The sequence below is a fragment of the Bos grunniens genome, chromosome 17, assembly GCF_055505025.1.
Source record: "Bos grunniens cultivar Pamir isolate PY7600 chromosome 17, Bosgru_T2T1.0, whole genome shotgun sequence".
NCBI lineage: Eukaryota > Metazoa > Chordata > Mammalia > Artiodactyla > Bovidae > Bos > Bos grunniens.
Window position 1 is genome coordinate 72764198 of NC_141181.1, and position 24176 is coordinate 72788373.

General features: G+C 55.1%; 1 protein-coding gene and 2 long non-coding RNA genes across 9 annotated transcripts; all 3 read right to left on the reverse strand.

Annotated features, from left to right (window-relative positions):
- Nucleotides 1-2340: 2340 nt before the first annotated feature.
- LOC147355916 (uncharacterized) lies at nt 2341-7058 on the reverse strand. The gene is made up of 2 exons (XR_015144883.1): nt 5801-7058; nt 2341-4278 (listed from the first exon to the last, which is right to left on the reverse strand). It is a non-coding gene; the product is annotated as an uncharacterized LOC147355916 (long non-coding RNA).
- Nucleotides 7059-9833: 2775 nt separating this feature from the next.
- ZNF74 (zinc finger protein 74) lies at nt 9834-20939 on the reverse strand. Of its 7 annotated transcripts, none has more exons than XM_086349208.1 (6): nt 17952-18116; nt 17180-17354; nt 16947-17081; nt 14974-15100; nt 14605-14700; nt 9834-14033 (listed from the first exon to the last, which is right to left on the reverse strand). In XM_086349208.1, exons 3-6 carry the CDS (start codon nt 16959-16961, stop codon nt 12460-12462), a joined length of 1812 nt encoding a protein of 603 aa, XP_086205334.1. In that variant the 5' UTR covers nt 16962-17081; nt 17180-17354; nt 17952-18116; the 3' UTR covers nt 9834-12459. The 7 variants fall into 7 exon arrangements, with proteins under 7 accessions (XP_086205334.1, XP_086205332.1, XP_086205333.1 ...); XM_086349206.1 differs by lacking the exon at nt 17952-18116 and adding an exon at nt 15815-15870 and having other exon boundaries at nt 17180-17350; XM_086349207.1 differs by lacking the exons at nt 16947-17081; nt 17180-17354; nt 17952-18116 and adding exons at nt 20158-20228; nt 20528-20939.
- On the reverse strand, nt 18031-18373 carry LOC147355918 (uncharacterized). Its single transcript, XR_015144884.1, has 2 exons — nt 18252-18373; nt 18031-18090 (listed from the first exon to the last, which is right to left on the reverse strand). It is a non-coding gene; the product is annotated as an uncharacterized LOC147355918 (long non-coding RNA).
- Nucleotides 20940-24176: the final 3237 nt, after the last annotated feature.

Here is a 24176-nt window from a genome sequence, read left to right on the forward strand (position 1 = left end):
GCTTCTTTTAATTTCATGGCTGCAGTCACTGTCCGCATTGATTTTGGAACCCATGAAAATAAAATCAGTCACTGTTCCCACTTTTTCCCCATCTGTTTGCCATGAAGTGATGGGACCAGATACCATGATCTTCGTTTTTTGAATATTGCGTTTTAAGCCAGCGCTTTCACTCTCCTCTTTCACCTTCATCAAGAGGCTCTTTAGTTCCTCTTGGCTTTCTTCCAATAGAGTTATCATCTGTAAAATGCATCATCAACCTCTATCATCGGAGATTATAATATTTTTCCTGGAAATTTTACTTCCACCGTGGGCTTCCCCCAGCACACTTTTCACATGATGTCCTCTGCATGTAAGTTAAATAATCAGGGTCACGGTACACAGACTTGTCATACTGTTTTCCCAATTGTGAACCAGTCTGTTGTTCCATGTCCAGTTCCAACTGCTGCTGCTTGCCCTGCATACAGATTTCTCAGGAGGAAGGTCAGGCAGTCTGGTATATCCATCTCTTTAAGAGTATCCCACAGCTTGTTGTGATCCACACAGTTAAAGGCTTTAGTGATGTCAATGAAGCAGATGTAGATGTTCTTCTGGAACTCTCTTGCTTTTTCTGTGATCCAGCAGATGTTGGCAATTTGATCTCTGGTTTCTCTGCCTTTTCTAGATCCAACTTGTCCATCTGAAAGTTCTTGGTTCACTTACTACTGAAGCCTGGCTTGAAGGATTTTCAGCATAATCTTGCTAGCATGGGAAATGACTGCAATTGTATGGTAATTTGAGCATTCTTTGACATTGCCCTTCTTTGGGATTGGAATGAAAACTGACCTTTTCCAGTCCTGTGACCACTGCTGAGTTCTTCAAAAGTGCTGGCATATTGAGTGCAGCACTTTCACAGCATCATCTTTTAGGATTTGAAATAGCTCAGCTGGAATTCCATCACTTCCACCAACTTTGTTTATAATAATGCTTTCTAGGGACTCTTGACTTTAAACTCCAGGATGTCTGGCTCTAGGTGAGTGACCACACCATTGGGATTATCTGGGTCATTAAGAGCTCTTCTGTATAGTTCTTCTGTGTATTCTTGCCCCCTCTTCTTAATATCTTCTGCTTCTGTTTGGTCCATACCATTTCTGTCCTTTATCGAGCCCATCTTTGCATGAAATGTTCCCTTGGCATCTCTAATTTTCTTGAAGAGATCTCTAGTCTTTCCCATTCTGTTGTTTTCCTCTATTTCTTTGCACTGATCGCTGAGGAAGGCTTTCTTATCTCTCCTTGCTCTTCTTTGGAACTCTGCGCTCAGATGAATATATCTTCCCTTTTCTCCTTTGCCTTTTGCCTCTCTGCTTTTCTCAGCTATCTGTAAGGCCTCCTCTCAGCCACTTTGCCTTCTTGGATTTCTTCTTCTTGGGCATGGTTTTGGTCACCATCTCCTGAACAATGTTGCGAACCTCCGTCCATAGTTCTTCAGGCGCTCTGTCTATCACGCCTAGTCCCTTGAATCTATTTGTCACCTCCACTGTATAATCACGAGGGGTCTGATTTAGGTCATACCTGTGCTGCACTCAATATGCCAGCAAATTTGGAAAACGCAGCAGTGGCCACAGGACTGGAAAAGGTCAGTTTTCATTGCAATCCCAAAGAAAGGCAATGCCAAACAATGCTCAAACTACCGCACAATTGCACTCATCTCACACGCTAGTAAAGTAATGCTCAAAATTCTCCAGCCAGGCTTCAGCAATACGTGAACCATGAACTTCCTGATGTTCAAGCTGGTTTTAGAAAAGGCAGAAGAACCAGAGATAAAATTGCCAACATCCACTGGATCATGGAAAAAGCAAGAGCGTTCCAGAAAAACATCTATTTCTGCTTTATTGACTATGCCAAAGCCTTTGACTGTGTGGATCACAAGAAACTATGGAAAATTCTTCAAAAGATGGGAATACCAGACCACCTGACCTGCCTCTTGAGAAATTTGTATGCAGATCAGGAAGCAACAGTTAGAACTGGACATGGAACAACAGACTGGTTCCAAATAGGAAAAGGAGTTCGTCAAGGCTGTATATTGTCACCCTGCTCATTTAACTTCTATGCAGAGTACATCATGAGAAACGCTGGGCTGGAGGAAGCACAAGCTGGAATCAAGATTGCCCGGAGAAATATCAATAACCTCAGATATGCACATGACACCATCCTTATGGCAGAAAGTGAAGAGGAACTAAAAAGCCTCTTGATGAAAGTGAAAGAGGAGAGTGAAAAAGTTGGCTTAAAACTCAACATTCAGAAAATGAGGATCATGGGATCTGGTCCCATCACTTCATGGGAAATAGATGGGGAAACAGTGGAAACAGTGTCAGACTTTATTTTTTGGGCTCCAAAATCACTGCATATGGTGACTGCAGCCATGAAATTAAAAGATGCTTACTCCTTGGAAGAAAAGTTATGACCAACCTAGATAGCATATTGAAAAGCTGAGACATTACTTTGCCAAGAAAGGTCCGTCTAGTCAAGGCTATGGTTTTTCCAGTAGTCATGTATGGATTTGAGAGTTGGACTGTGAAGAAAGCTGAGCACCGAAGAATTGATGCTTTTGAACTGTGGTGTTGGAGAAGACTCTTGTGAGTCCCTTGGACTGCAAGGAAATCCAACCAGTCCATTCTGAAGGAGATCAGACCTGGATTTCTTCGGAAGGAATGATGCTGAAGCTGAAACTCCAGTACTTTGGCCACCTCATGAGAAGAGTTGACTCATTGGAAAAGACTCTGATGCTGGGAGGGATTGGGGGCAGGAGGAGAAGGGGACAACAGAGGATGAGATGGCTGGATGGCATCACCGACTCAATGGACATGAGTCTGGGTGAACTCCGGGAGTTGGTGATGGACAGGAAGGCCTGGTGTGCTGCGATTCATGGGGTTGCAAAAAGTCAGACTCAACTGATCGACTGAACTGAACTGAACTGAATGGTCTGGTGGTTTAACCTACTTTCTTCAAGTTGGGCCTGAACTTTGCAATAAAGAGCTGATGATCTGAGCCACAGTCAGCTCCTGGTCTTGTTTTCGATGACTCTCTAGAGCCTTTCCATCTTCGGCTGCAAAGAATATAATCAGTCTGGTTTCGGTACTGACAATCTGATGATGTCCACGTGTAGAGTCGTCTCTTGTGTTGCTGAGGGCGTTTGCTATGAACAGTGCATTCTCTAGGCAGAACTCTGATAGCCTCCTCCCTGCTCATTTTGTACTCCAAGGTCAAACTCGCCTGTTACTCCAGGTATCTCTTGACTTCCTAATTTTGCATTCCAGTCCCCTGTGATGAAAATGACATCTTTCGTTGTTTGTTTTTGGTGTTAGTTCTCGGAGGTCTTGGAGGTCTTCATAGAATCGTTCAACTTCATGTTCTTCGGCCATGGTGGTTGGGGCATAGACTTGGATTACTGTGATGTTGAATGATTTGTCTTGGAAATGAACTGAGATCATTCTGTCATGTTTTAGATTGCACCCAAGTACTGCATTTCAGACTTTTTTGTTTACTATGAGGGCTATTCCATTTCTTCTAAGAGATTCTTGCCCACAGTAGTAGATACGATGGTCATCTGAATTCAATTCACCCAATACCAAACATTTCACTTCACTGATTCCTAAGAGGTTGATGTTCATTCTTCCCATCTCCTGCTTGACCACGTCCAATTTACCTGTTAGATCCTGTTTCATGGATCTAACATTCCATGTTCCTATGCAATACTCTTGTTTAAACATCAAACTTTACTTTCACCACCAGATACAACCACAGCTGGGTGTCCTTTCTGCTTTAGCGCCACCTCTTCATTCATTCTTTCTGCAGTTTTTTCTCCACTCTGCCCCAGTAGAATATTCGGCACCTACCGACCTGGGGGCTCATCTTTCAGTGTCCTATCTTTTTGCCTTTTCGTTCTGTTCGTGGGGTTCTCAGGGCGAGAATGCTGAAGTTGTTTGCCATTCCCTTCTCTGACACGATTTGTCAGGCCCTACTCAGCCGCTCATCTCAGCTGGAGGACGTGCCTGGGCTGTCCCACTGCTGGTCTTGTGAGTAAAGCTTCACTGGCCGCCGGGTGTCGGTCCGTGTGCAGCTGGGAGTCTCGGCAAAGGCCCTGCTGGAGTGTCTGGGAAGTGGGTCCGGGGAAGGCTGGAGCCGATGTTGGAGGATGCCCGGGAGCAGACGGCCCCCGCCTTCACCGCTGCTCTGGTCACCTTGCTTAAAAGTAACAGTCTGGTTGGTGTTCTCGTCTCTGGTCTTGTAAGCTGTGGCAAACTAGAGAGAGAAGCAGGAATAAAGGTACATTTGTGAGAGCTGCTTGGTGTGTGTTTGCCTTTTCACTTGTTCAGGCTTCCCTGTGGTAAAGAATCCACCTGCAATGCAGGAGACCTGGGTTAGATCCCTGGGTTGGGAAGATCCCCTGGAGAAGGGAAAGGCTACCCACTCCAGTATTCTGGCCTGGAGAATTCCATGGACTAAATCCCTGGGGTCGCAAAGAGTCGGACACGACTGAGTGACTTTCACTTTCAGTTGTTTAGATTGGGGGAAGCAAGTAACCCAGGGCTCCGGGAGCACACTCACAGTGGCTGGGAGCATGGCGAGGGTGTCCGCACCCTGCTCCTGCCTGTTGTGCAGACAGGGTGCTCAGGGACTCAGGTCCAAGGTGGGCAAGGGGGCAGCAGGGGTGTCTGGGCCGCCTCCCGCCTCGGAGGGCAAGTGGCTGGTCTGGTGGCTTCCGTGAAAAAACCTGGGATGCGGTGAGGCGGCCCCATGCTCCCTGCCCGAGCCTCCTTTACCTCCTTGGTCACGTTTATTCCTAGTATTCTTTTGGTGCGATTTTAAGAGGTTTTTTTTTTTTTTTTTTTGCATTTCCTTTCTGATATTTCATGTTTAGTATAAAGAAATGCAGTCAGTTTCCGAATGTTACTCTTGATCCTGCTTCTTCGCTGAATTCATTTATCAGTTCTAGTGGGTTTTGTGTGGTGTCCTTAGGGTTTTCTGTATGTTGTATGACATCATCTGCATATGGGCTTTCCTGGTAGCTCAGCTGGTAAAGAATCCGCCTGCAATGCAGGAGACCCTGGTTCATTTCCTGGGTCAGGAAGTTCCCCTGGAGAAGAGATAGGCTACCCACTCCAGTATTCTTGGGCTTCCTTGGTGGCTCAGAAGGTAAAGAATCTGCCTGTAACGTGGGAGATCTGGGTTCGATCCCTGGGTTGGGAAGATCCCCTGGAGAAGGGCATGGCAACCCGCTCAGTACTCTCGCCTGGGGAATCCCATGGACGGAGGAGCTTGGTGAGCTGCAGTCCACAGGGTCACAAAGAGGGGGACATGGCTGAGTGACTAAGCACAGCCCAGTGCATCTGGCTCTTCCCAAAGGCAATTTACAGACCTTGCTCAGTTGCCAGAAAGACTGTCCTTTTCTCTTTGATGTTTTCTTTGTTTTTAACCTCCCAGCTTGGGAAAACAATTCAATGGTTAGGATTTCTCAGACGTTGGCAGGTCATCTCTCTAGATGTTGAATTTATCAATGAAACCTCTGCCTGCATTTGATCACGCTGACGCCTTGTCAGTCGTTTCTCCACCATCCCTAACCTCCTCAGATGAAACATATAAGATTAGATGAATCGCCTGTCCCCTTTTTCCTTGATTAAGCTGAAATTTGGTTCTCTCCTCCTGTCCTCCGATAAAATTAAATAACTGCATGACATATTCTAGACAAAACCCCTATGTATAAGAGTCTAACTAAACTTCAGTAAAAATTAGTTTAAAAAAAAGAAAAACATTTCACATTTACCCGTCTGTCTGGCATTGGCCGTGTCCTCTGCGGCACACTTTGTCTACGGTCTGGGGCCTTAACAGCTGGCCTGTGGGCGGCATGTTTATTGGGATCAAAATGTTGACTTGAAACCAGACAAGAGAATATCCTCGGGTGAGTGCTGAGCGGGCCGTTTCTCAGCCCTGTTGGGTCTGAGCCCCCTATCAGAGGAAGCAGATAGAGCGGCCGTCACGTGTCATCCTCAGCATTGAGAAACAGAGAAGGTGGGGCGGGGTGGGGGAGGCCGAACCTGGGGGTGATCGGTCAAATTCATTCCCCTGCCATCACTGAACAGAATCTTTTCTCTTTTTGTTTCTTTTTTAATTGAGAAAAGAAATTCTTTCTGGGCAGGCCTCACGGAATGGGGGGCCTTAGTTCCTTGACCAGAGATTGACCCCGTGCCACTGTGCTGGAAGCGTGGAGTCCCGGCCACTGGACCGTCTGGGAAGCCCCTCAGGGCCTTTCAGCACGTGCTCGTCCTCCAGGAGGCAGACTTTGAGGGATTTGCCCACCTTGTTTCTAGGACCTTGGGGTCAGCTGTGTCTCACTTGAGCTGAGCTGGGGGAAAGGCGCGTCTGAGACTAGTTCTTGCTTGGCTACAAGGCTGGGCGTCTCAGGATCTTGGCTTGCTGTGCATGGGGAAGACCAAACCTGGTCTGGTTACAGACCCAGATGCTGCGCCGGTGAGGCAGGTAGTGCGGGGAACCCAGATGCCGCGCCGGTGAGGAGGGCAGCCGCGGGGAACCAGATGCCGCGCCGGTGAGGAGGGCAGCCGTGGGGAACCCAGATGCTGCACTGGTGAGGAGGGCAGCTGCGGGGAGGACCGATGTGAGAAAAACAGCTGAAAGCCCGCAACAAGAACTAGGAAGTTGAATGTCGGTGGTGAAACAGCCGCTCAGGTTCCGTCCCAGGCCCGGGGTTCTTTCGTGTGTCGTCCACTGTGTGTGGCTTTTGTCCTCAGATGCCTCTCGGGTGCAAAATGGTGCTACGCCTCCAAGCGTTGCATCTGAGTTCGGGAGAGGAAGGAGCAGTCTCCTATCAGGAAAGCCAACACTTTCCCCAAACCTCTAGCAGACTTGGTTGTCAGCACCGGGCCACGTGGCCACCACAGCTGCACCCATTTTAGAGGCCGAAGTGTTGAGGTGGACATGTCCTGAGTCACCCTGTCCCAGAGTCTGCCACAGGTGACCGCTGCTACCAGCTCGGTGTTGCCCTGAAGTGCTGGCCAGTGTGGGTTCTAGGAAGAAATGAAATAAAAGGCTATCATACAAAAAAGGATAGGCAAGCTTTTTATTTCCAAGTAATGACTTTACTTAGAAAACAGGATAAACCAATAACGCATTAGGGACTTTCTGGAATGACCCAGCAGATCTGCTCAGTGTGAAATAGACAGAAGGGTAGCTGCAGGCAAGAGCTGCCTCTGTGTCTCATCCCGTGGCTGATTTACAAACCCCGCAAAGTTACACTGAAGTCAGCAATCCGTATGTGAGCACATACAAAGGCGATGATAAGCGCTTTCTCCTTTTACATCTCCTTTTCATTTAGTTTTGGCTGCGCTGGGTCTTGGTTTTATGCTCGGGTTTCCTCTAGTTGCCGCAAACAGGGGCTACTGCAGCTGTGGTGTGCAGGCTTCAGGAGCTGCAGGTCATGGACTCCGCTGCCCTGCAGTAAGTGGGGTCTCCCAGGCCGGGGACCGAGCCTGCGTCCGCTGCATTGGCAGGCTCATTCTTATCACTGGACCTCCAGGGAAGCCCTGTAAGCCTTTTCCGATGGTTAGAGGCAGACTAGAACGAACAGTCATCTACCATGGTCTTTGATGTGAAGACCTATCTCACATAGAACTATGTTAATTCTTTCCAAACTGGCCAGTTATAATCAAAACCCCAAGGAGATCTGCAGGGGCATGAAGAGGCCAAGTTCTGAGAAAATGATTCCTGCCTGGCTCACTTAGAAAAATTTGAAAAAAAAAATTTTTTTTAAACCTCCTAAAAATGTGACCCCAGTCCTACTCTCTATGAATTACAGAGCAGCAGGAATGGGGAAGACAGGCAGGTCTGTGGAACAGTGGGGGATGAAGTTCAAGAAAGATGCAGAACCTCGGACACTTATATCCCAGATGGGTGGATTTAAGAGTAAATATAAAATACAACCAAAAAAGGATGTAAGGAAGGGCATCTGAGCCAAGGCAAAGGATAAAGGAAAGAAAAATTGAATAGACCCGACTACACAGAATTCAAAAACCTCTGTATGCTGAAAATGCAGTAACAGAGAAAATGTTCATGCTAGGGCAATATGTGTGTGCATATTGCATATACATGTATGTGTGTGCATATTGATATGCGTGTGTGCATATTGTACATAGGTACACATATATTTTAAAGGTGTCTAGCTTTAATATTATTTTAATAAAAACATTTTTTTGTTTTTGCTGCTCTGCGTCTTCATCACCGTGCGAGGCCTTTCTCCAGTTGCTGTGAGTGCAGGCCGCCCTCCGATTGTGGAGCACGGCCTCTCGTCGCAACGGCTTCCCTTGCTGTGGAGCGGGGGCTCCAGGGTGTGCGGCTGCAGAAGTAGTGGCACTCGGGCTGTTTCCCCATGGCGTGTGGGATCTTCGTGGGCCAGGGATTGAACCGGTGCCCCTGCGTTGCAAGGTGATCCTTAACCGCTGGAGTGCCAGCGGTTGGGAATGCATACAGGGAGGCTGTATGTACTGTGTATGTATGCCGGCGTACATGCCGAGCTGGACACTTGTGCTGCACGTGTGCGTGTGTGACACGCGCACCTACTGCGTGTATTTGTGCCCATCTAAAGATGGGAGAGTGGACGAAGAGAAAACTAAAGCGTCAGACGCAGCAACAGATAGTTCTACGCCTAATGCTTCGTGTCTTTGGCTGCCTGGGCTTTGCTGCAGCATGCAACCTCCTGGTGAAGCCCCCCTGGTGAGCCAGAGGTTGAGACTGTGCTTTCCTGCCGAGGGCGAGGGCTCGATCCCTGACTGAGGACCTGAGACCCCACGTGCCGTGTGGCACGGCCAGGAGAGGAAACGCGTGTAGTCGAACTGTATCCTGATGGAGCTTTTTCTGTAGACTGACATGGTTGTGGTCACCTCACAGAGTGACCACGTGGTTCCGTTTATTCAGAGGCTGTGTTAGATCTGGGGGAGGAAATGGCAAACAGGTTTGCTAATAAACTATGAAAACCTGACAAGCTCTCCTCTCGGCTGCGCTTGTGCCCTGTGGGATCTTAGCTCCCTGACCAGGGCTGGTCCTGTGCCCTCAGCGGCGGAAGTGTGCGGTGTTGACGCTGGACCGCCGGGGGCGTCCCCAAACTGCTTTTGATCTCGCGTATTAGCGGCTTACATACTGGCGGCTCTCGGCTGGGACAGCTTAGCAGTGACCACGGTTTGCACTTAATGTACGTTTGTTGCTAAGTCACGTCGGACTCTTTGTGACCCCATGGACTGTAGCCCACCAGGCTCCTCTGTCCGTGGGGTTTCCCAGGCAAGGATACTGGAGTGGATAGCCTTTCCCTTCACCACAGGCTCTTCCTAACCCAGGGATCAAACCCTTGTCTTCTGGCTTGATAGGCAGATTCTTTATCACTGAGCCACCAGAGAAGCCCTAAAACATGTTTAGAGGGTGTCTGAAATTCAGAACCAGGCAGAACCATCTCCACTGACCCTAAATACGGTCCCACAGTAAACTCCTCGAGGACACTGGATCCGTGATTACAGGTGGGGGACCAAAGAAGTCCACCTGAAAGAATCATGGACTGACTCTTACAACTGTGGACTGAGCCGAAGTTCTTTGTGAAAGGGCTATTTTGAAGATTATGACTCAAACACTGGGGAAGCTAAGGTGATTGGCAGTAGAATGAATCAGAACATGTATAATTTCTTAAAAACTTATTGACTTAAATAATTTTGCCTAAAGCCCTTTACACTTAAAAAAAAAAAAAAAAGTGTATACATGCAGAGAAAAAAACAGGAGTAAATGCATCTCCAGGCCATGACTGTGAACTGAGGATTGTTTTAATGCTTGTACACCTGATTTCCCCCCAATCTCTTCAATATACATGTATTATGTGTATGATGAGAACACAAAGTTTCTATGTAAATAAAAGAGCATTGAGACATCAGTGGGAGAGGGGCCAAAGGGCATCTCCAACGGTTTTCTTGAAGAACACGAATAACATGTTCCGTTTCAGAATTTTTAAAGAGATGGGAATACCAGGCCACCTTACCTGCCTCCTGAGAAACCTGTATGCAGGTCAAGAAGCAACAGTTAGAACCAGACACGAAACAACAGACTGGCTCCAAATTTGGGAAGGAGTACGTCAAGGCTGTGTACCGTCACCCTGCTTCTTTAACTTCTAGGCAGAGTACATGATGCGAAATGCCAGGCTCGATGAACACAAGTTGGAATCAAGACTGCTGGGAGAAATATCAATAACCTCAGATATGCAGATGACACCACCCTGATGGCAGAAAGAAGAGGAACTCAAAAGCCTCTTGATGAAAGTGAAAGAGGAGTGAAAAAGTTGGCCTAAAGCTCAACATTCAGAAAACGAACATCATGGCATCCGGTCCCATCACTTCACGGGAAATAGATGGGGAAATAGTGGAAACAGTGGCAGACTTTATTCTCTTGGGCTCTAAAATCACTGCAGATGGTGATGCAGCCATGAAATTAAGACACTTGCTTCTTGGGAGAAAAGCTGACAAGCGTCAACAGTATATTCAAAAGCAGAGATGTTACTTTGCCGGCAAAGGTCCATCTAGTCAAAGCTATGGTTTTTCCAGTAGCCATGTATGGATGTGAGAGTTGGACCTTAAAGAAGGCTGAATGCCAGAGAACTGATGTTTTCAAATTGTGGTATTGGAGAAGACTCTTGAGTCTCTTCGACTGCAAGGAGATCACCAATCAATCCTAAAAGAAATCAATACTGAATATTCATTGGAAGGACTGAAGCTGAAACTCCAATACTTTGGCCGGGTGATGCGAAGAACTGATTCATTGGAAAAGACCTCGATGCTGGCAAAGATTGAAGGTGGGAGGAGAAGGGGATGACAGAGGACGAGATGGTTGGATGGCATCACTGACTCAGTGGACCTGAGTTTGAGCAAGATCCAGGAGTTGGTGATGGACAGGGAAGCCTGGCGTGCTGCAGTCCATGGGGTCGCCAAGAGTCAGACACAACGGAGCAACTGAACATTATCAAAAGGTGTCTCTTGAAGCGGTAAGGTGCTTGCCAGCTGAGGCTGCCAGCAGCCCTGCCGGGCAGGCAGCAACAGTGTGTGTATGTGCTAATTCGTATGTGAATTTCTTTTAAACTAAGAGAAATAACTATGGTAACAATCAAAGCTCGATTCTACTTGTTTTCTGCCAATTAAGTTGTCAGAGCGTCCCTGTTTGCCGCAGGGAAGGGCTTGCAGCCAGCCTCAGGGACGCTGGAGGAGCGGTGGGTCGGCGCTGAGGGCACAGAAGCCAGCCCGGCAGGACCAGCCTGAGCCTCCAGGACCGGGCGGTGCCCGACCACTGCCATCGGCTCTGCTCACGCTGAGACGGTGTCACTGTCCTCACACAACCAGAACCACACTGGACGATGCAGGACGTAGTTCATTTATCTCAAAACTGTCACTTCTAGCAACCTGCCGGAGGACCACGTCGAAGAAGAAGAATCCAAAAGATGGTGTGTGAGGATGGTTTGTAATAGTGATGCTTGGAAATCACGTTCGCGTCCAGCAGAAGAGCAGCTAACAGGACAGCCCGCCCTCTCCAGAACCTCAGCTCCAAACACAGCAGGCCCTGCTGGAGAGACGCGGGCCGTGCGGTGGGGACGCTGGGGGACCAAGACAGACGCGCACACCGTGCTTACAGAACCGTGAAGATGACCAAAGCGCAAGACGCGGTTTTATTAAGAATGATGGGCATCTCTTCCCTTAATTCTCTATTTTCTGAAATGTGGTTATTCAGCCTCCATACATACTTTAATGAAGTGTGTGTCATAGACTCCAGCCCTCTGTACAGATGTGAGCCGGCAGCTGGTCTCTGCTTTAAACTGAGCAGGATGAGCGAGCCATGACCAAGCCCCGGAGGGACACCATCTCTCCCCCTCTCTGGGTCCACCAGGCGCGCCTCCTCTTGGGGGCTGAGCACTGTGGGGCCTGGGGCCGCCCCACAGGTGGCCTCACCAGCCGGGGTATGAAGCCTGCTTCCACCACGGACAAGGTGGCCAGACGGGACGCTGGGCTGCATGGCCACTAACGCGTGAGTGCGGCGAGTCCAGGGAACTTGCTTCTTCCCAAAGGCCCACCATTTGAGCCTACTCTCCCCTCCTGGCACAGAGCGTTCACTTAGAAGTAATACTGTCTGTGATTCTCCAGTTTTCTCTCCCCTTTAATTATCATGTTAAACATACAAGTGTTTACAGAAGAAACTCGGGATGCAAATCAAGGCGGCAGCTGTCCAAGGACGCGAGGACAGGGCCCCCTTCACCTGAGGAGAGTGCCCCCACCCCGCCTTCCGAACGTCAGGGGGAGGACAGGACGCCCTCGGCGCTCTCCCACCAGCTCCCTCTCCAGCAGCCCACAACCTCTAGGTGTGTTTCAGGTGGCAGGTGGGTGTGTCACACACACGTTAATTTCTAGGGTTGCTCCCCAGGGAGAAACTCCTGCTGCCTGAGGCCGGGGCCACACCCAGGAGCTCGGCCACGTCCCGGGCATCGACCGGGCCCACGCTGCTCCCGCCAGAGGCTCCCGCGCCCAGTAGGCCGCCGGGCACGTAGTAGGGGCTCAGCAAGCGCTGGTCCAACTGGATGGCGAAGGGCTTCTCGCCTCCGTGCAGCCTGCGGTGCTCCGCCAGGGGCCCGCTCCAGCCGAACACCTCGCCGCGCTCGTGACACTTGAAAGCCTTCTCCGCCGAGTGGGTCTTCTGATGTTTAACGAGACAGTGATTCTGGCTGAAGGCCCGGCCGCACTGGCTGCACTTGTAGGGCCGCTCGCCCGTGTGCACGCGCTGGTGCACGATGAGCGACGAGTGGCAGCTGAAGGCCTTCCAGCAGCGGCTGCAGTCGAAGGGCTTCTCGCCCGTGTGCACGCGCTGGTGCACGATCAGGTAGGAGTGGGAGCTGAAGGCCTTGCCGCACTCGTCGCAGCGGAAGGGCTTCTCGCCGCTGTGCACGCGCTGGTGCACCACCAGGTAGGCGTGGCAGCTGAAGGCCTTGGCGCACTGGCCGCACTGGAAGGGCTTCTCGCCCGTGTGCGCGCGCTGGTGCAGCGTCAGGCGCGAGCGGCTGCTGAAGGCCTTCTGGCAGTCGCTGCAGCGGAAGGGCTTGTCCCCGCTGTGCAGCTTCTCGTGAGCCGCCAGCGACGAGTGGCAGGCGAAGGCCCGGCCGCACGCGGCGCAGCAGTAGGGCTTCTCGCCCGTGTGCACGCGGTGGTGGCGCGTGAGGTGCGTCCGCTGGTTGAAGGCCTTGCCGCACTCGCCGCAGCGGTAGGGCCGCTCGCCCGTGTGCACGCGCCGGTGCATGCCCAGCAGCGAGCTGCAGCTGAAGGCCTTGGCGCACTGGCTGCACTTGTAGGGCCGCTCGCCCGTGTGCACGCGCCGGTGCACGTTGAGGGACGAGTGGCAGCTGAACGCCTTTCCGCACTGGCCGCACAGGAAGGGCTTCTCGCCCGTGTGCACGCGCCGGTGCTCCAGGAGGTTGGTGCTCCAGCTGAAGGCCTTGCCGCACTCGCCGCACTTGTACGCCTTCTCCCGCGCGTGCCAGCGCCGGTGCAGCGCCAACGCCGCGCTCCGCGAGAAGGCCTTGCCGCACTCGCCGCACGCGAACGGGCCGCTCCCTGCACCCTGGCTCCGGCGCCGGCGCCCGGCCCCGGTGGCCCGCACTCCTCCCGGCTGGCCTTCCGGAAAGGCTCCTTCCGCGGCAAGGCGGGGCTGGGCCGGCAGGGCGCTCTGCAGGCCAAGTGCCTCCTTGGACTCATAGCTGCCCCGCCGGCGCTCCTCGGCGGACCCAGCACTAGCGTAGGCGGCTTCGCCTCGGGTCAGAGCAGTCGCCAGGCCCCCTGGGCCGGCCCCCCAGGTACCCTCGTTGCCGAACCCGGGGTTGTGCACACCGGACCTCACCAGCCCGACTGCGATCAGCTCCCAGGGAGGCTCTTCCTTGTAAACAAGCGTCTCCTCCGCCTCAGGCCCGGGCTCCCATCCTGGTTCTGGAAGGAAGCAAGAGGCCACCCTCTGAGACCACGCGGGGGGCGGCGCCAGGGCTCAGGGCGGGGTGTGCCCAGAGCTCCGGTAAGCCGGAAGCGCGGACTGTGGACGGATGCGGGTGCAGGGGCCAGGGCGGCGGGCGGGGCCGTAGTGAAGGGGCCAGGGCGGCGGGCGGGGCAGCAGGGCAGGCGAAGTACACGGAGGCGGGGCAGCGGGGAGGAGGTGGGGCGGGAGGGGCGGCGGCAGGCGGGGAGGCCGGAGTCTGTAAGAAGCCAGAAGCCAGGCCGCTCTGTAAAGAGCCGGGCGGGGATGGAGGAGCCCTTGGGGGCTGAGTCCACACTGATAGCCCCTCGTGTGAACACTCCACGTGCAGATGCTCCTGTCTCTCCAGCTCAAGGCAACCGGCTGTGTCCGTTCTGGTCACTGTGCCCGCAGCACGGGTCCTGGCACACAGTCGGTGCTCAATGTGTGCTCAGGGAAGGGAGGCAGGAGGGGCGGGGCTGGGCAGGCGCAGAGGGCGCAGCAGCGGACCAGGAGCCGCGGGGAGGGGCTCCGCCTCCGCGCCCCGCTCACCTGGATCGGGCCCCGCAGGCCCGTCTCTGGGCGCCTGCCATGGCTCCTCGCCTCGCTCCAGGTGGGAGATGACGTCTGGCTTGCAGACCGGAGGCCCTGCTCGGGGAGGAAGCGGCGTGGCTCTGGGCGCTCTGTGCGCCAGCGCTGAGGAAGGGGGCTCAGAGGAGGACCCCACGGAGACTGACGCCCCCTCCAGGGCAGGCTGGGCTCCCAGGGCTGTCCACCCCTCCCTCTCCTCCAGGCCCCACCTGCAGGCAAAGATGGGCAGATGCCCTGTCTCCAGGGCAGAGACAGGAGGCTGCATCCTGCCAGGCCTGGCCCCAAGGAGAGATGCCGGACCTGGCCTCCTCACCTTGGGCACCATCTTACCCAGGGAGAGAAGGTTCTGGTAGTTTTCCAGCATCACATCCCGGTACAAGGCCCTCTGGGGGGAGTCCAGTTGGCCCCACTCCTCCTGGGTAAAGTCCACGGCCACATCCTTGAAAGTCACGGACTCCTGGAAGGACACACGTGTTCGTTCTCTCTCACCCAGTACGGTAGAGTCCACCTGTGTTCCTGGGTGACGCAGGAGCTCAGCATCGGAGACCTCGGGCGCCGTCCTGAGTGTGGCCGGAAGGCTGTGCTATAGACATAAACGGCCGCAGACAGGCCCGCACTGCGCCCTGAGGGCGGACCGGACCCCTCCGTGTCCTTCCTGCTTGCCGCCCACTTCTTCCCGCCAGGCCCCCTGCTCTCCCTGGGCCACGTGCCTGCCCTCACCTGCTCCTACCCTCCCCCAACACTGGCCCCTGGTCTGCGGTGCCCCCTTCGGTCATTCTAGCTCCAAGTGTCCTGAAAGGTCCCGTGATGACTCTGGTCCGGAACCCCGGTGTTCTGGGCAAGATTAGCCAGAGATTAAAGGCTTCTCTGGGCTCACACCGAAACCTAAAAGTCTCAGAAAGACCCAACCACACACTGAGGAATGTCACCACATCCCAGCACGTGTAAGGAACTGAATCCGGCGCCCACACACACACCAGAGGGGGAAAGGGGGGACAAGTGGAGACTGGGGCTGCGCACAAGCCTAACTAAGGGGAGCCTGCCCCACAGCACAGGGAGCTCCACTCTGCTCTGAGGCGACCTCAACGGGAGGGAATCCGAGAGAGGCTCCGCGTGCACCTATGGGTGATTCACTCCGACATCAGCAGAAGCTGGCAACACCGTCAAGTACCTGCGCTGCAACAAAAGCGTCAGAAAGTCCTCTCTGTCCCGAGTCCAGCCGAATGACTAAAAGGAAAAGCCGACAAAATCAGAAGAATTAAGCGTCCGTGAAACAGTACTGCTGCTGCTGCTGCTGCGTCGCTTCAGTCGTGTCTGACTCTGTGCGACCCCACAGACGGCGGCCCACCAGGCTCCCGTCCCTGGGATTCTCCAGGCAAGAGCACTGGAGTGGGCTGCCAGTGCCTTCTCCGCTAGGGCCCACACTCCACAACAAAAAGCCCACGCAGTGCAACTCGAGAGTAACCCTCACCCGCCACAAGCAGAGACCAGCCTGCGCAGCAACAAGCACCTGGCACACAAGATACATTTAAAAAGAAATGGAAATAGAAACAGACAAACCCACAATTACACTAGCTGGTCTTAACGAGTCTTTCCCAGTAACTGACACAATATATAAGCAGAAAACGTCAGAACGTGGGACACCCAAATAACACCAGGATTCAACTCTGACTTGGCATTTCCAGAGCACGCTAGCCAACAAAAGCAGAGTCCACGTTCTTCTCAAGCGCACACAGAACATTTACCAAGAGAAGCCACATGCTGGTAAGAAAGCCGCAGTACATTAGAAAGATTTCAGCTCACACACAGTTCCTTCTCTGATTACAGCATAATTAGAAACAATAGAAGACACCTGGACAACCCTCCACCTATTTAGAATTAACAGACTCCTAAATGATACAGAGCGGAAGGAGAAATCACCAAAAAACTGTAGAAACTCCTTTGAACTGAAAAAGGAAAATAAAACATATCAAAATTTTCAGCAGAAACCTGAAGAGGACTTAGAATGAACTTTATAGCCGTGAATGGTATGTGAGAACAGGTATCAAAACAATACTTAAGTTTCAACTTGAAGAAACCAAAGTGAAGGAAAGAAATAAGAAGAATCAGAAATCAGTGAAGAGAGAAAAGAGCAGCAACAGAGAGCAGTCAACGAGACCAACAGAGACCAACAAGGAGACACGTGCTCAGCGTACGACTCGGCCATCCCGCTCTTGGGTATTTACGCGCGAGAAAACACACCCGTGACGTGGCCGCCAATACTTACAGCAGGCTTGCTGGTCATAGCCTAAACCTGGACTCACCCCCTGAACGTCCATCAGCTGGTGAGCAGATCAGCAAACGGGGGGTACGTGTACAGTGGTGCCACGCGTGGAAGTCAGTTTGTCGAAGCCCTAAGCTCCAATGTGTTAGAATGCGACTCGACTTGAAGATGGGGTCTTTAAAGAGGTAATTAAGGTAAATAAGGTCATTAGAATGGGCCCTGAATAAGATTAGTGTCGTGATAAGGAAATGAAACTTGGACACAGATGCGTACAGAGGGAAGGACGCGTGAGGACACGGAGAAGAGCCATCCACAGACCAAGGAGAGCAGCTCAGAAGAAACCCACCAACAGCCTGACCTCAGACTTCTGGCCTCCAGAACCAGGGGACAGGGCATGTCTGTCCTGAGCCACTGACTCTGTGGCGTCTCATCAGGGCAGCCCAGCAACCTAAAACGGAATGGGGTCTCATTCAGCAATCAAAAAACAAGCTGCTGACTCAAATCAGGACACGGGTGTAAAAGCATGCTAAGTGAGATAAATCAGGAACAAAATCACATGTATAGGGACGTCCCGGTGGTCCAACGGCGGAGGCTCCGTGCTCCCAGTGCAGGGGCCCGGGCTCGATCCCTGGTCAGGGAACCAGATCCCACAGGCCACAAGCAGTGTGCAAGCCGCAAGCAAAGACCTGGTGGCAAATAAATAGATGAATATTGAAAACAATCACAAGGGTGATTCCATGTGACGTTCTCCAAAAGGCAAAATTATGTTGCTTGCCAAGGGGACAGGTGGACAAGATGGACTATAAGGGGCACGAAGGGGCCTGCTGGGTGACGGGAAGTGCTGTCCTGCCTGCGGTGCTCACAGCTCTACGCGTGTGCCAACACTCACCACGTCCTACGTGCACAGAACTGGAAAGCTCTACACGTGTGCCAACACTCACCACGTCCTACGTGCACAGAACTGGAGAGCTCTACGCGTGTGCCAACACTCACCACGTCCTACGTGCACAGAACTGGAGAGCTCTAGGCGTGTGCCAACACTCACCACGTCCTACGTGCACAGAACTGGAGAGCTCTTCCCGTGTGTAACCGTACGGCAGGAAGCCTGCCCATAAAGAAGGCTGAGCGCCAAAGAATCAGCGCTTTTGACTGTGGTGTTGGAGAAGACTCGAGACTCCCATGGGCTGCAAGGAGATGCAACCAGTCACTCCTAAAGGAAATCAACCCTGATTATTCATTAGAAGGACTGATACTGAAGCTCCAATACTTTGGAAACACTAGAGATCTCTTTAAGAATATTACAGATACCAAGGGAACATTTTACGCAATGTTCCAACCAGCTCACCCTAGAGGCAATCAGTCCTGAATATTCACTGGAAGGACTGATGCTGAAGCTGAAACTCCAATACTTTGGCCACCTGATGCGAAGAACTGACTCACTGGAAAAGACCCTGATGCTGGGAAAGATTTAAGACAGGAGGAGAAAGGGACGACAGAGGATGAGATTGCTGGATGGCACCACCGACTCAAAAGAGATGAGTTTGAGTGAACTCCGGGAGTTGGTGATGGACAGGGAGGCCGGGCGTGCTGCAGTCCATGGGGTTGCAGAGTCGGATACGTCTCAGTGACTGAACAGCGACAACAAGCCTGATACGAAAACCCCAGCGGACTTCAGGGAGACAAGAAGGTGGGGGTGAGGACGCACGCTGAACCTGAGGCGCAGGGATGGAGCGAGACGGTGCCGGCAGACAGAAGGCGGAAGGGACAGAGACAAGACCTCAGAACGCGAAGCTGCTAACAGAGCTCTCAGCGGCTACGTGGCTTCAGTGTGGGGGTGTCGACAGGCAAGAGCAGGACCTGAGCCACATTGAGGCCTTGCTAGGGGCACTCCCAACCTACCTGGAGAAGCCCACGTCCCGTGTATCTTCATTTTGCAGGGCAGGGAGCAAAAGGGTGTGGAATCAAAGGCAGACTTGGTAATGCAACCCGCAGAGGAATCAGAACAGACCATGGGGGATGTCCCAGCCGGGAAGAACCCTTGCCACAGTACGAGACTGCTGGGAGAGGAGGGCACTTGAGAGAGAGGACCAGCTATTCAAAGCCTGGGAAGCTGGTGTTTCGGGATCAACATCTGTGCACAAGAAGGGGCGTGCCTCCGAGGTGGTGCTCTCAACACACGCCCTGCTTTTCCCTCCATTTCAAGGTCAGCTGCAGACATCAGAACATCTCAGCCTACATTCTTCAGCCTGCACTTACCAAGGATGTTCTCCAGAGTCACAGTGCCATCATCACCCACCTCGACCTGAAATAGTTTCCAAACGCCTTTGACAGGACTTTTGGATCTATGACCCACTAAGGACCATGTACCTACGCACGCGCTCGTCATGCCTCCTGAGGTTTCACAGAACATTCTAGCATCGCAGAAGCCGGGCCCGGCTCACCACGCGTGTTTCACAGTCATTTCTACCTTTCAAGCGACAGGTTAGCAGAATCACCAAATCCTAAAAATGACAAAGGACTCAATCCTTCAAGTCTTTCACCCACACTGTCTCTATCAACTGCACCTTTCTGAACACTGGGGAGGACAGACAGGTAGGTGGTGGAACAAAATGATGAGCAAAACCCCGAAGTCTGTAAAAGGAGTGATTTGTGCTTCACTCAGCTGCAGAAGCGGCCCCAAGGCCAACTCCCGTCAGAGCCCCCAAAGCCTCCGTAATTCCACGTTTTTCCACGAAGGCCTTGTGTCAGGAACTGGGTACAGAGAAAAAGCATATCGGGACACACGCTCTACCGTCACTCTGACCCCCAGCGCTGCAACCCAGCCCTCCCATCAGCTGTTCCACATCCTTCTACCTAACTTACTCCCAGAAAACGCCCCGAACAAGGATCAACCGCAGCAAGCATCCCAGTGGGCCCGCGTGTGGAGATGAGCCAAGTGGTGTCATGGGAGCTGCCGCCCACCAGGTGTGCGCGGCTGAGCGCTCCCGGCACATGCTGGGCACACAGCAGTCCCGAGCGACGGACCGCGGCTGGGCTGCGCCCGGCTGCAAGCGACATTCGCCTGGAGGGCGCACCCGGGCGTCACCGGAACTGTCTCCCCCCTACCCGGACCCAGAGCTCCCTAAGGACTGGAGCACAGGCACCCAGATCGGGGGTCGCTGGATGACCAACGGCCTGGATGATGGAAGGACGATGCCAACCCTCCTCATAAAGAACAAGATGTTCAAAAAAAAGAAAAGACAGCCACTCACCTCGGACCTGGCTTCCAGGAGACCCCGAGGCAATGTATCTTCTGCAATCTCTTTGAGGGGACGAGCAGGATCTGGAAAGGACGAATGAGTCAATGGGGCTGTTCTGTCCACAGCCACCAGGCACCCCCAGCCCAGGGAGAATCAAGGGGAATCAGAGGCGAGCCCCAGCTTCGGCACAACCAAAGAGAACCTGGGGCTAATCCTGCTATTCGGCGTCTCGGACATCCCACTTACGGAGGAGACGCGCCGCCGTTCCTGTCCCCGTGCCCACCGGAAGGAGGCGGCGGCAGCATGACTCCGGGGCGCTTCCGGGAACCCCGCGCGCCCTCCCCGTGCAAACCCAGGCCCGCGGCCGACAGGCCAACCGTACCCGCCTCCCGGGTCTCCGGGGTGTCCATGGCGCCCTCCCTCGACGGCCGCCCTGGCTGGGGGCGGGCCGGGCCAGGCTCCCGGGGCTGGGGACGGTCGCACAGCCCCGCGGGGTCGGCTACGCGCCCCGGGTCGGGGTCAGGCGGGCTCCGCAGGCGCTGGGCGCGTCCGGCTGCGCTCCCGCCCCATGGCGCGCCCCGCCAGCCTGTCAGTCACGCCTCCCGGGTCCGCGCGGGCCGACCAGGCCTCGGGCTTGGCCGCCCCGAGCTGAGGGTCGCGAGGGTGGCACAAAGGTGAGGGGCGGACCGGCGGACCGACGAAGGGCCAGAATGCCGAACCGACCCGCCTCCCACGGAAAGACCACTGCCACAAAGGATCGCCCGTGGGGCGCTGCGGGACGCGCGCATGCGCGTGACGGACGCCCACAACTCCCAGGAGCCTTTGCGCCGCGCAGGAGCGCCAGGCCCGGAGGGCGCCGTGGGGCGGAGCCCGTCTGACGTGCGTGCAGCACAGCCTTCTGGGAAGTGTAGTTACGGGGCCAGGATCGCTGGGCTCTGGCCCCGTCCCTCTCCCACTAGGCTGCGGAAATGCCCTGCATCTGGGTGTGTGTGCGATCCGTTCAGTGTGTGTGTGGTGCGTGTGTGGTGCGTGTGTAGTGTGTGTAGTGTATAGTGTGTATGTGTGTGGTGTGTGTGGTGTATATCTGTGTGGTGTGTGTGTCTGTGTGGTGTGTATGTGTGTGGTCTTTGGTGTGTGATGTGTGGTGTGTGTATGTGTGTGGTGTGTGTGTGATGTGTGTGGTGTGTATCTGTGTGGTGTGTGTCCGTGTGCACCCTGGCGGGTGAGTGTGGAGAGTTCCGGCTGGAAGACCTATGAGTGGGGCTGACGACCCTCCAGGGCACGTTGCCTGGGACCCCCGGGAACTGGAGGGTGGCCAGCCATGCTTCTGATGGGGGTTGGGGGCGTCTGCAGACGGCCGCCTGACCATCCACGTAGAGACCCTGCCGCGCTGAGGGGCCGGGAGTTCTGGGGCTCAGACACCGCTGGGCCTGGCTGGGAGCCTCCCTGAGGGCTGGGTACTGTGGGCGCGGTCCGCTCCGGGAGGGCGCGAGCGCCCTGGGCTGGCCTAGGCTGGAGGGCTGGGGCCCCCAGGACCTCACGCTTCCACCACGCGATGGAGGAGCCTAAGGAGAGGCTCATGGGAACCCACCCGGGCGTCTGAAGAGGGTCGGGGTGGTCGTGTGGGTCTGAGCCCTCGCCCTGTGGGGTGTGATGCCACCTCGGGGTGGACAGTGCTGGCAGCGGTCAAGTCCTCAGACGCCCCGCCTGGGCTGGAATCGGTTCCCCAGGAGGAGGCTCCGCGCGGGTGGTGACCAGAAGCAGGAGTGAGGTGCCGTCTGTGCAGGGAAAGGAAAACAGGAGCAGAGACGCACAGGCGCAAGCGGGCCTTTCTCCTCAGACAGGAACACGCGGAGGCCCCTCTTCACACCTTCCTGGGGAGCGGCCGTGACCTGAGGCTCCGGGAGCAGCTCACACCGGCCCGGGGGCAGGAGGCTCCTGGCACGGGGGGTGGGCAGGCAAGTCCCTGGGGCGGGCCGGACCGAGCCTGGGCTTTGTGCAGGGGGCAGGGGGCCCTTGGGTGGGAGGGTGCAGGCAGAGGGGCGGTGTAACCGTCCTACCCGAGGGGTCGGGGCCGAAGCCAAGGCCTGGAGAAATGGGCCCGGTGGAGGCTCTGGGGCGGCCCACAGGGCATGAACGGAAAGGCACGGCCAGCCTGTCAGTGCAGAGAGATCGATGGGGACAGACCGTGACCCCTGGCCACGGGGTGAGGTCAGAGCCACTCCAGGCCAGACAGTGAGGGCCGCGGACACCAGGGCTAGGCAGACAAGGCCATCGCCAGGTACTGAGGCCGGCCAAGGTCAACGCGGGGTGGTGAGTTGCTCCCTGCAGAGCCAGCTGACCCAGGGCGGCTCCCAGGGAACGCCGGGGCGGCCAGAGCCTCCAGGAGGCCAGGGCCCAGTCCCAGGGCTTGGTGGGCAGGGGGCATTCTGAGGCACTGTGCGCCCGGGTCCCGCCCCCACAGAAAGCCCCGTTCCTGCCCTGGGATCCTGGGCGAGTCACTCCCTCTCTGACCGTGTCTTTAAAGGAGACGCTGGTCTTGGAGGGGGTGGCCCTCGGGCCTCAGGCGTCCTGGGCTCTGACGTGGCTGGGGTGTGGGAGAGACAGGCCAGGCCCCAGAGACCACCCGTGGCCCATGAGGCAGGACGAAGCCGCCTCCTGTGTGTGTGGTGGGTCAAGCCAGACCTGCAGCTGAGCCCGCCTAGGCCCTGCCACGCGACCTGCACGCTGGGCGCTGCGGGGCACCACAGCCTTGCCTTCCCTCCCGGGAGGGCCTGTGGTCCAGACCCCGCCCAGCCAGCCTCGCTTGCTCACCCTCCAGAATTCCCAGACGGAGAGTGCCACCCACCGCCTAGAGCCCGGCCCATACCGTGCCCTCCAAGACCAGCTCCGAAAGCACCCCCACGGTGGGTGCCCTGCTCAGAGGTCCTGTCGCCCTCGGGCCCCTGTGCCCCGTCCCCACCGGCTTCAGGACCGTCTGCCTCGCCGCTCCCACTGCTCTGCTGAAAAGCGTTCAGCCACCGCCCCCCTGCCTCCTAGAGGTGGAACCTGAGCACCTGCATCTCAGATACTGCCCTGAGGACCTCGAGGCTACAGCCCTGTGGCTCCCCCCGCCCCCGGCCACCAGAACCCCGTCAGCATGCGACATCCCCCTGGCTCCTGACCGCCCCCAGACCCTGGGAAAGAAAACCTCCAGGCTGGGTGGCCGCTCTGAAAACAGCCTGAGGGGGGTGGGCCACAGGGAAATCCCAGGGCGGGATGGCTCCCCTCCTCTTCACAGAGAAGCCCAGGGCCCTCTCTGCTCCCTGAGCTAATGGGCAGCTACTCGCCTGCCGGGCCCGGTGGGAGGGCCAGTGTGAGGCAGAGCCAGGCTGAGGACGCCTGAGTTGGTGGCTGCCCATGGACATAGCTGGCCTGGCCCTGGCACTCGGCCGGGGACACCGTGGGGCACAAGCTGGGCCCGTCAGCACCTCCATGCAAGGACCCCCTCTCCCCCCGGCAGGCCCCACCCTGAGGAGCTCCTGGGAGGAACTGGAGAGCAGGCCTGGGTGTGGCCCCCACCCAGAGCTCCGTCCCCCGCAGGGATGACAACCATAGTCACAGCCTCCACTGGGCGCCCCAGCCTGCCTCTTGCCCCAGGCCTCGCCTTCGCCCTGGCCCTGCACCTATGAAGCCCAGGCCGGGGTCTCCACAACCGGCTTCCTGACTCTGAACACAGCCTCTGGAGATCAGAGGTGTGCTGACTGCCTGTCCTGTTCACCCTGGCCGACACCTCTGTGACCCCCAGGACCCATGGGGCCCCCAGGGCCTCTCCTCCCGTCTGTCTTTGCCCCTGTCACACTGGATCCACTGGCCTCTGTCTGCCCAGGGCCCAGGCCTCCCACCCTCGTCCCTCACGGCTCTCACACTCCCATCTGCCTGTCAGCAATCCTGGAGTCTCCCCCACGCCTGCTCACACCCTCAGGGCTTCCCTGCGGCCCCCTTCTGGGGATCTGAGGGCCTCTTGGGTGCCACAGGCGAGATTCAGAGAG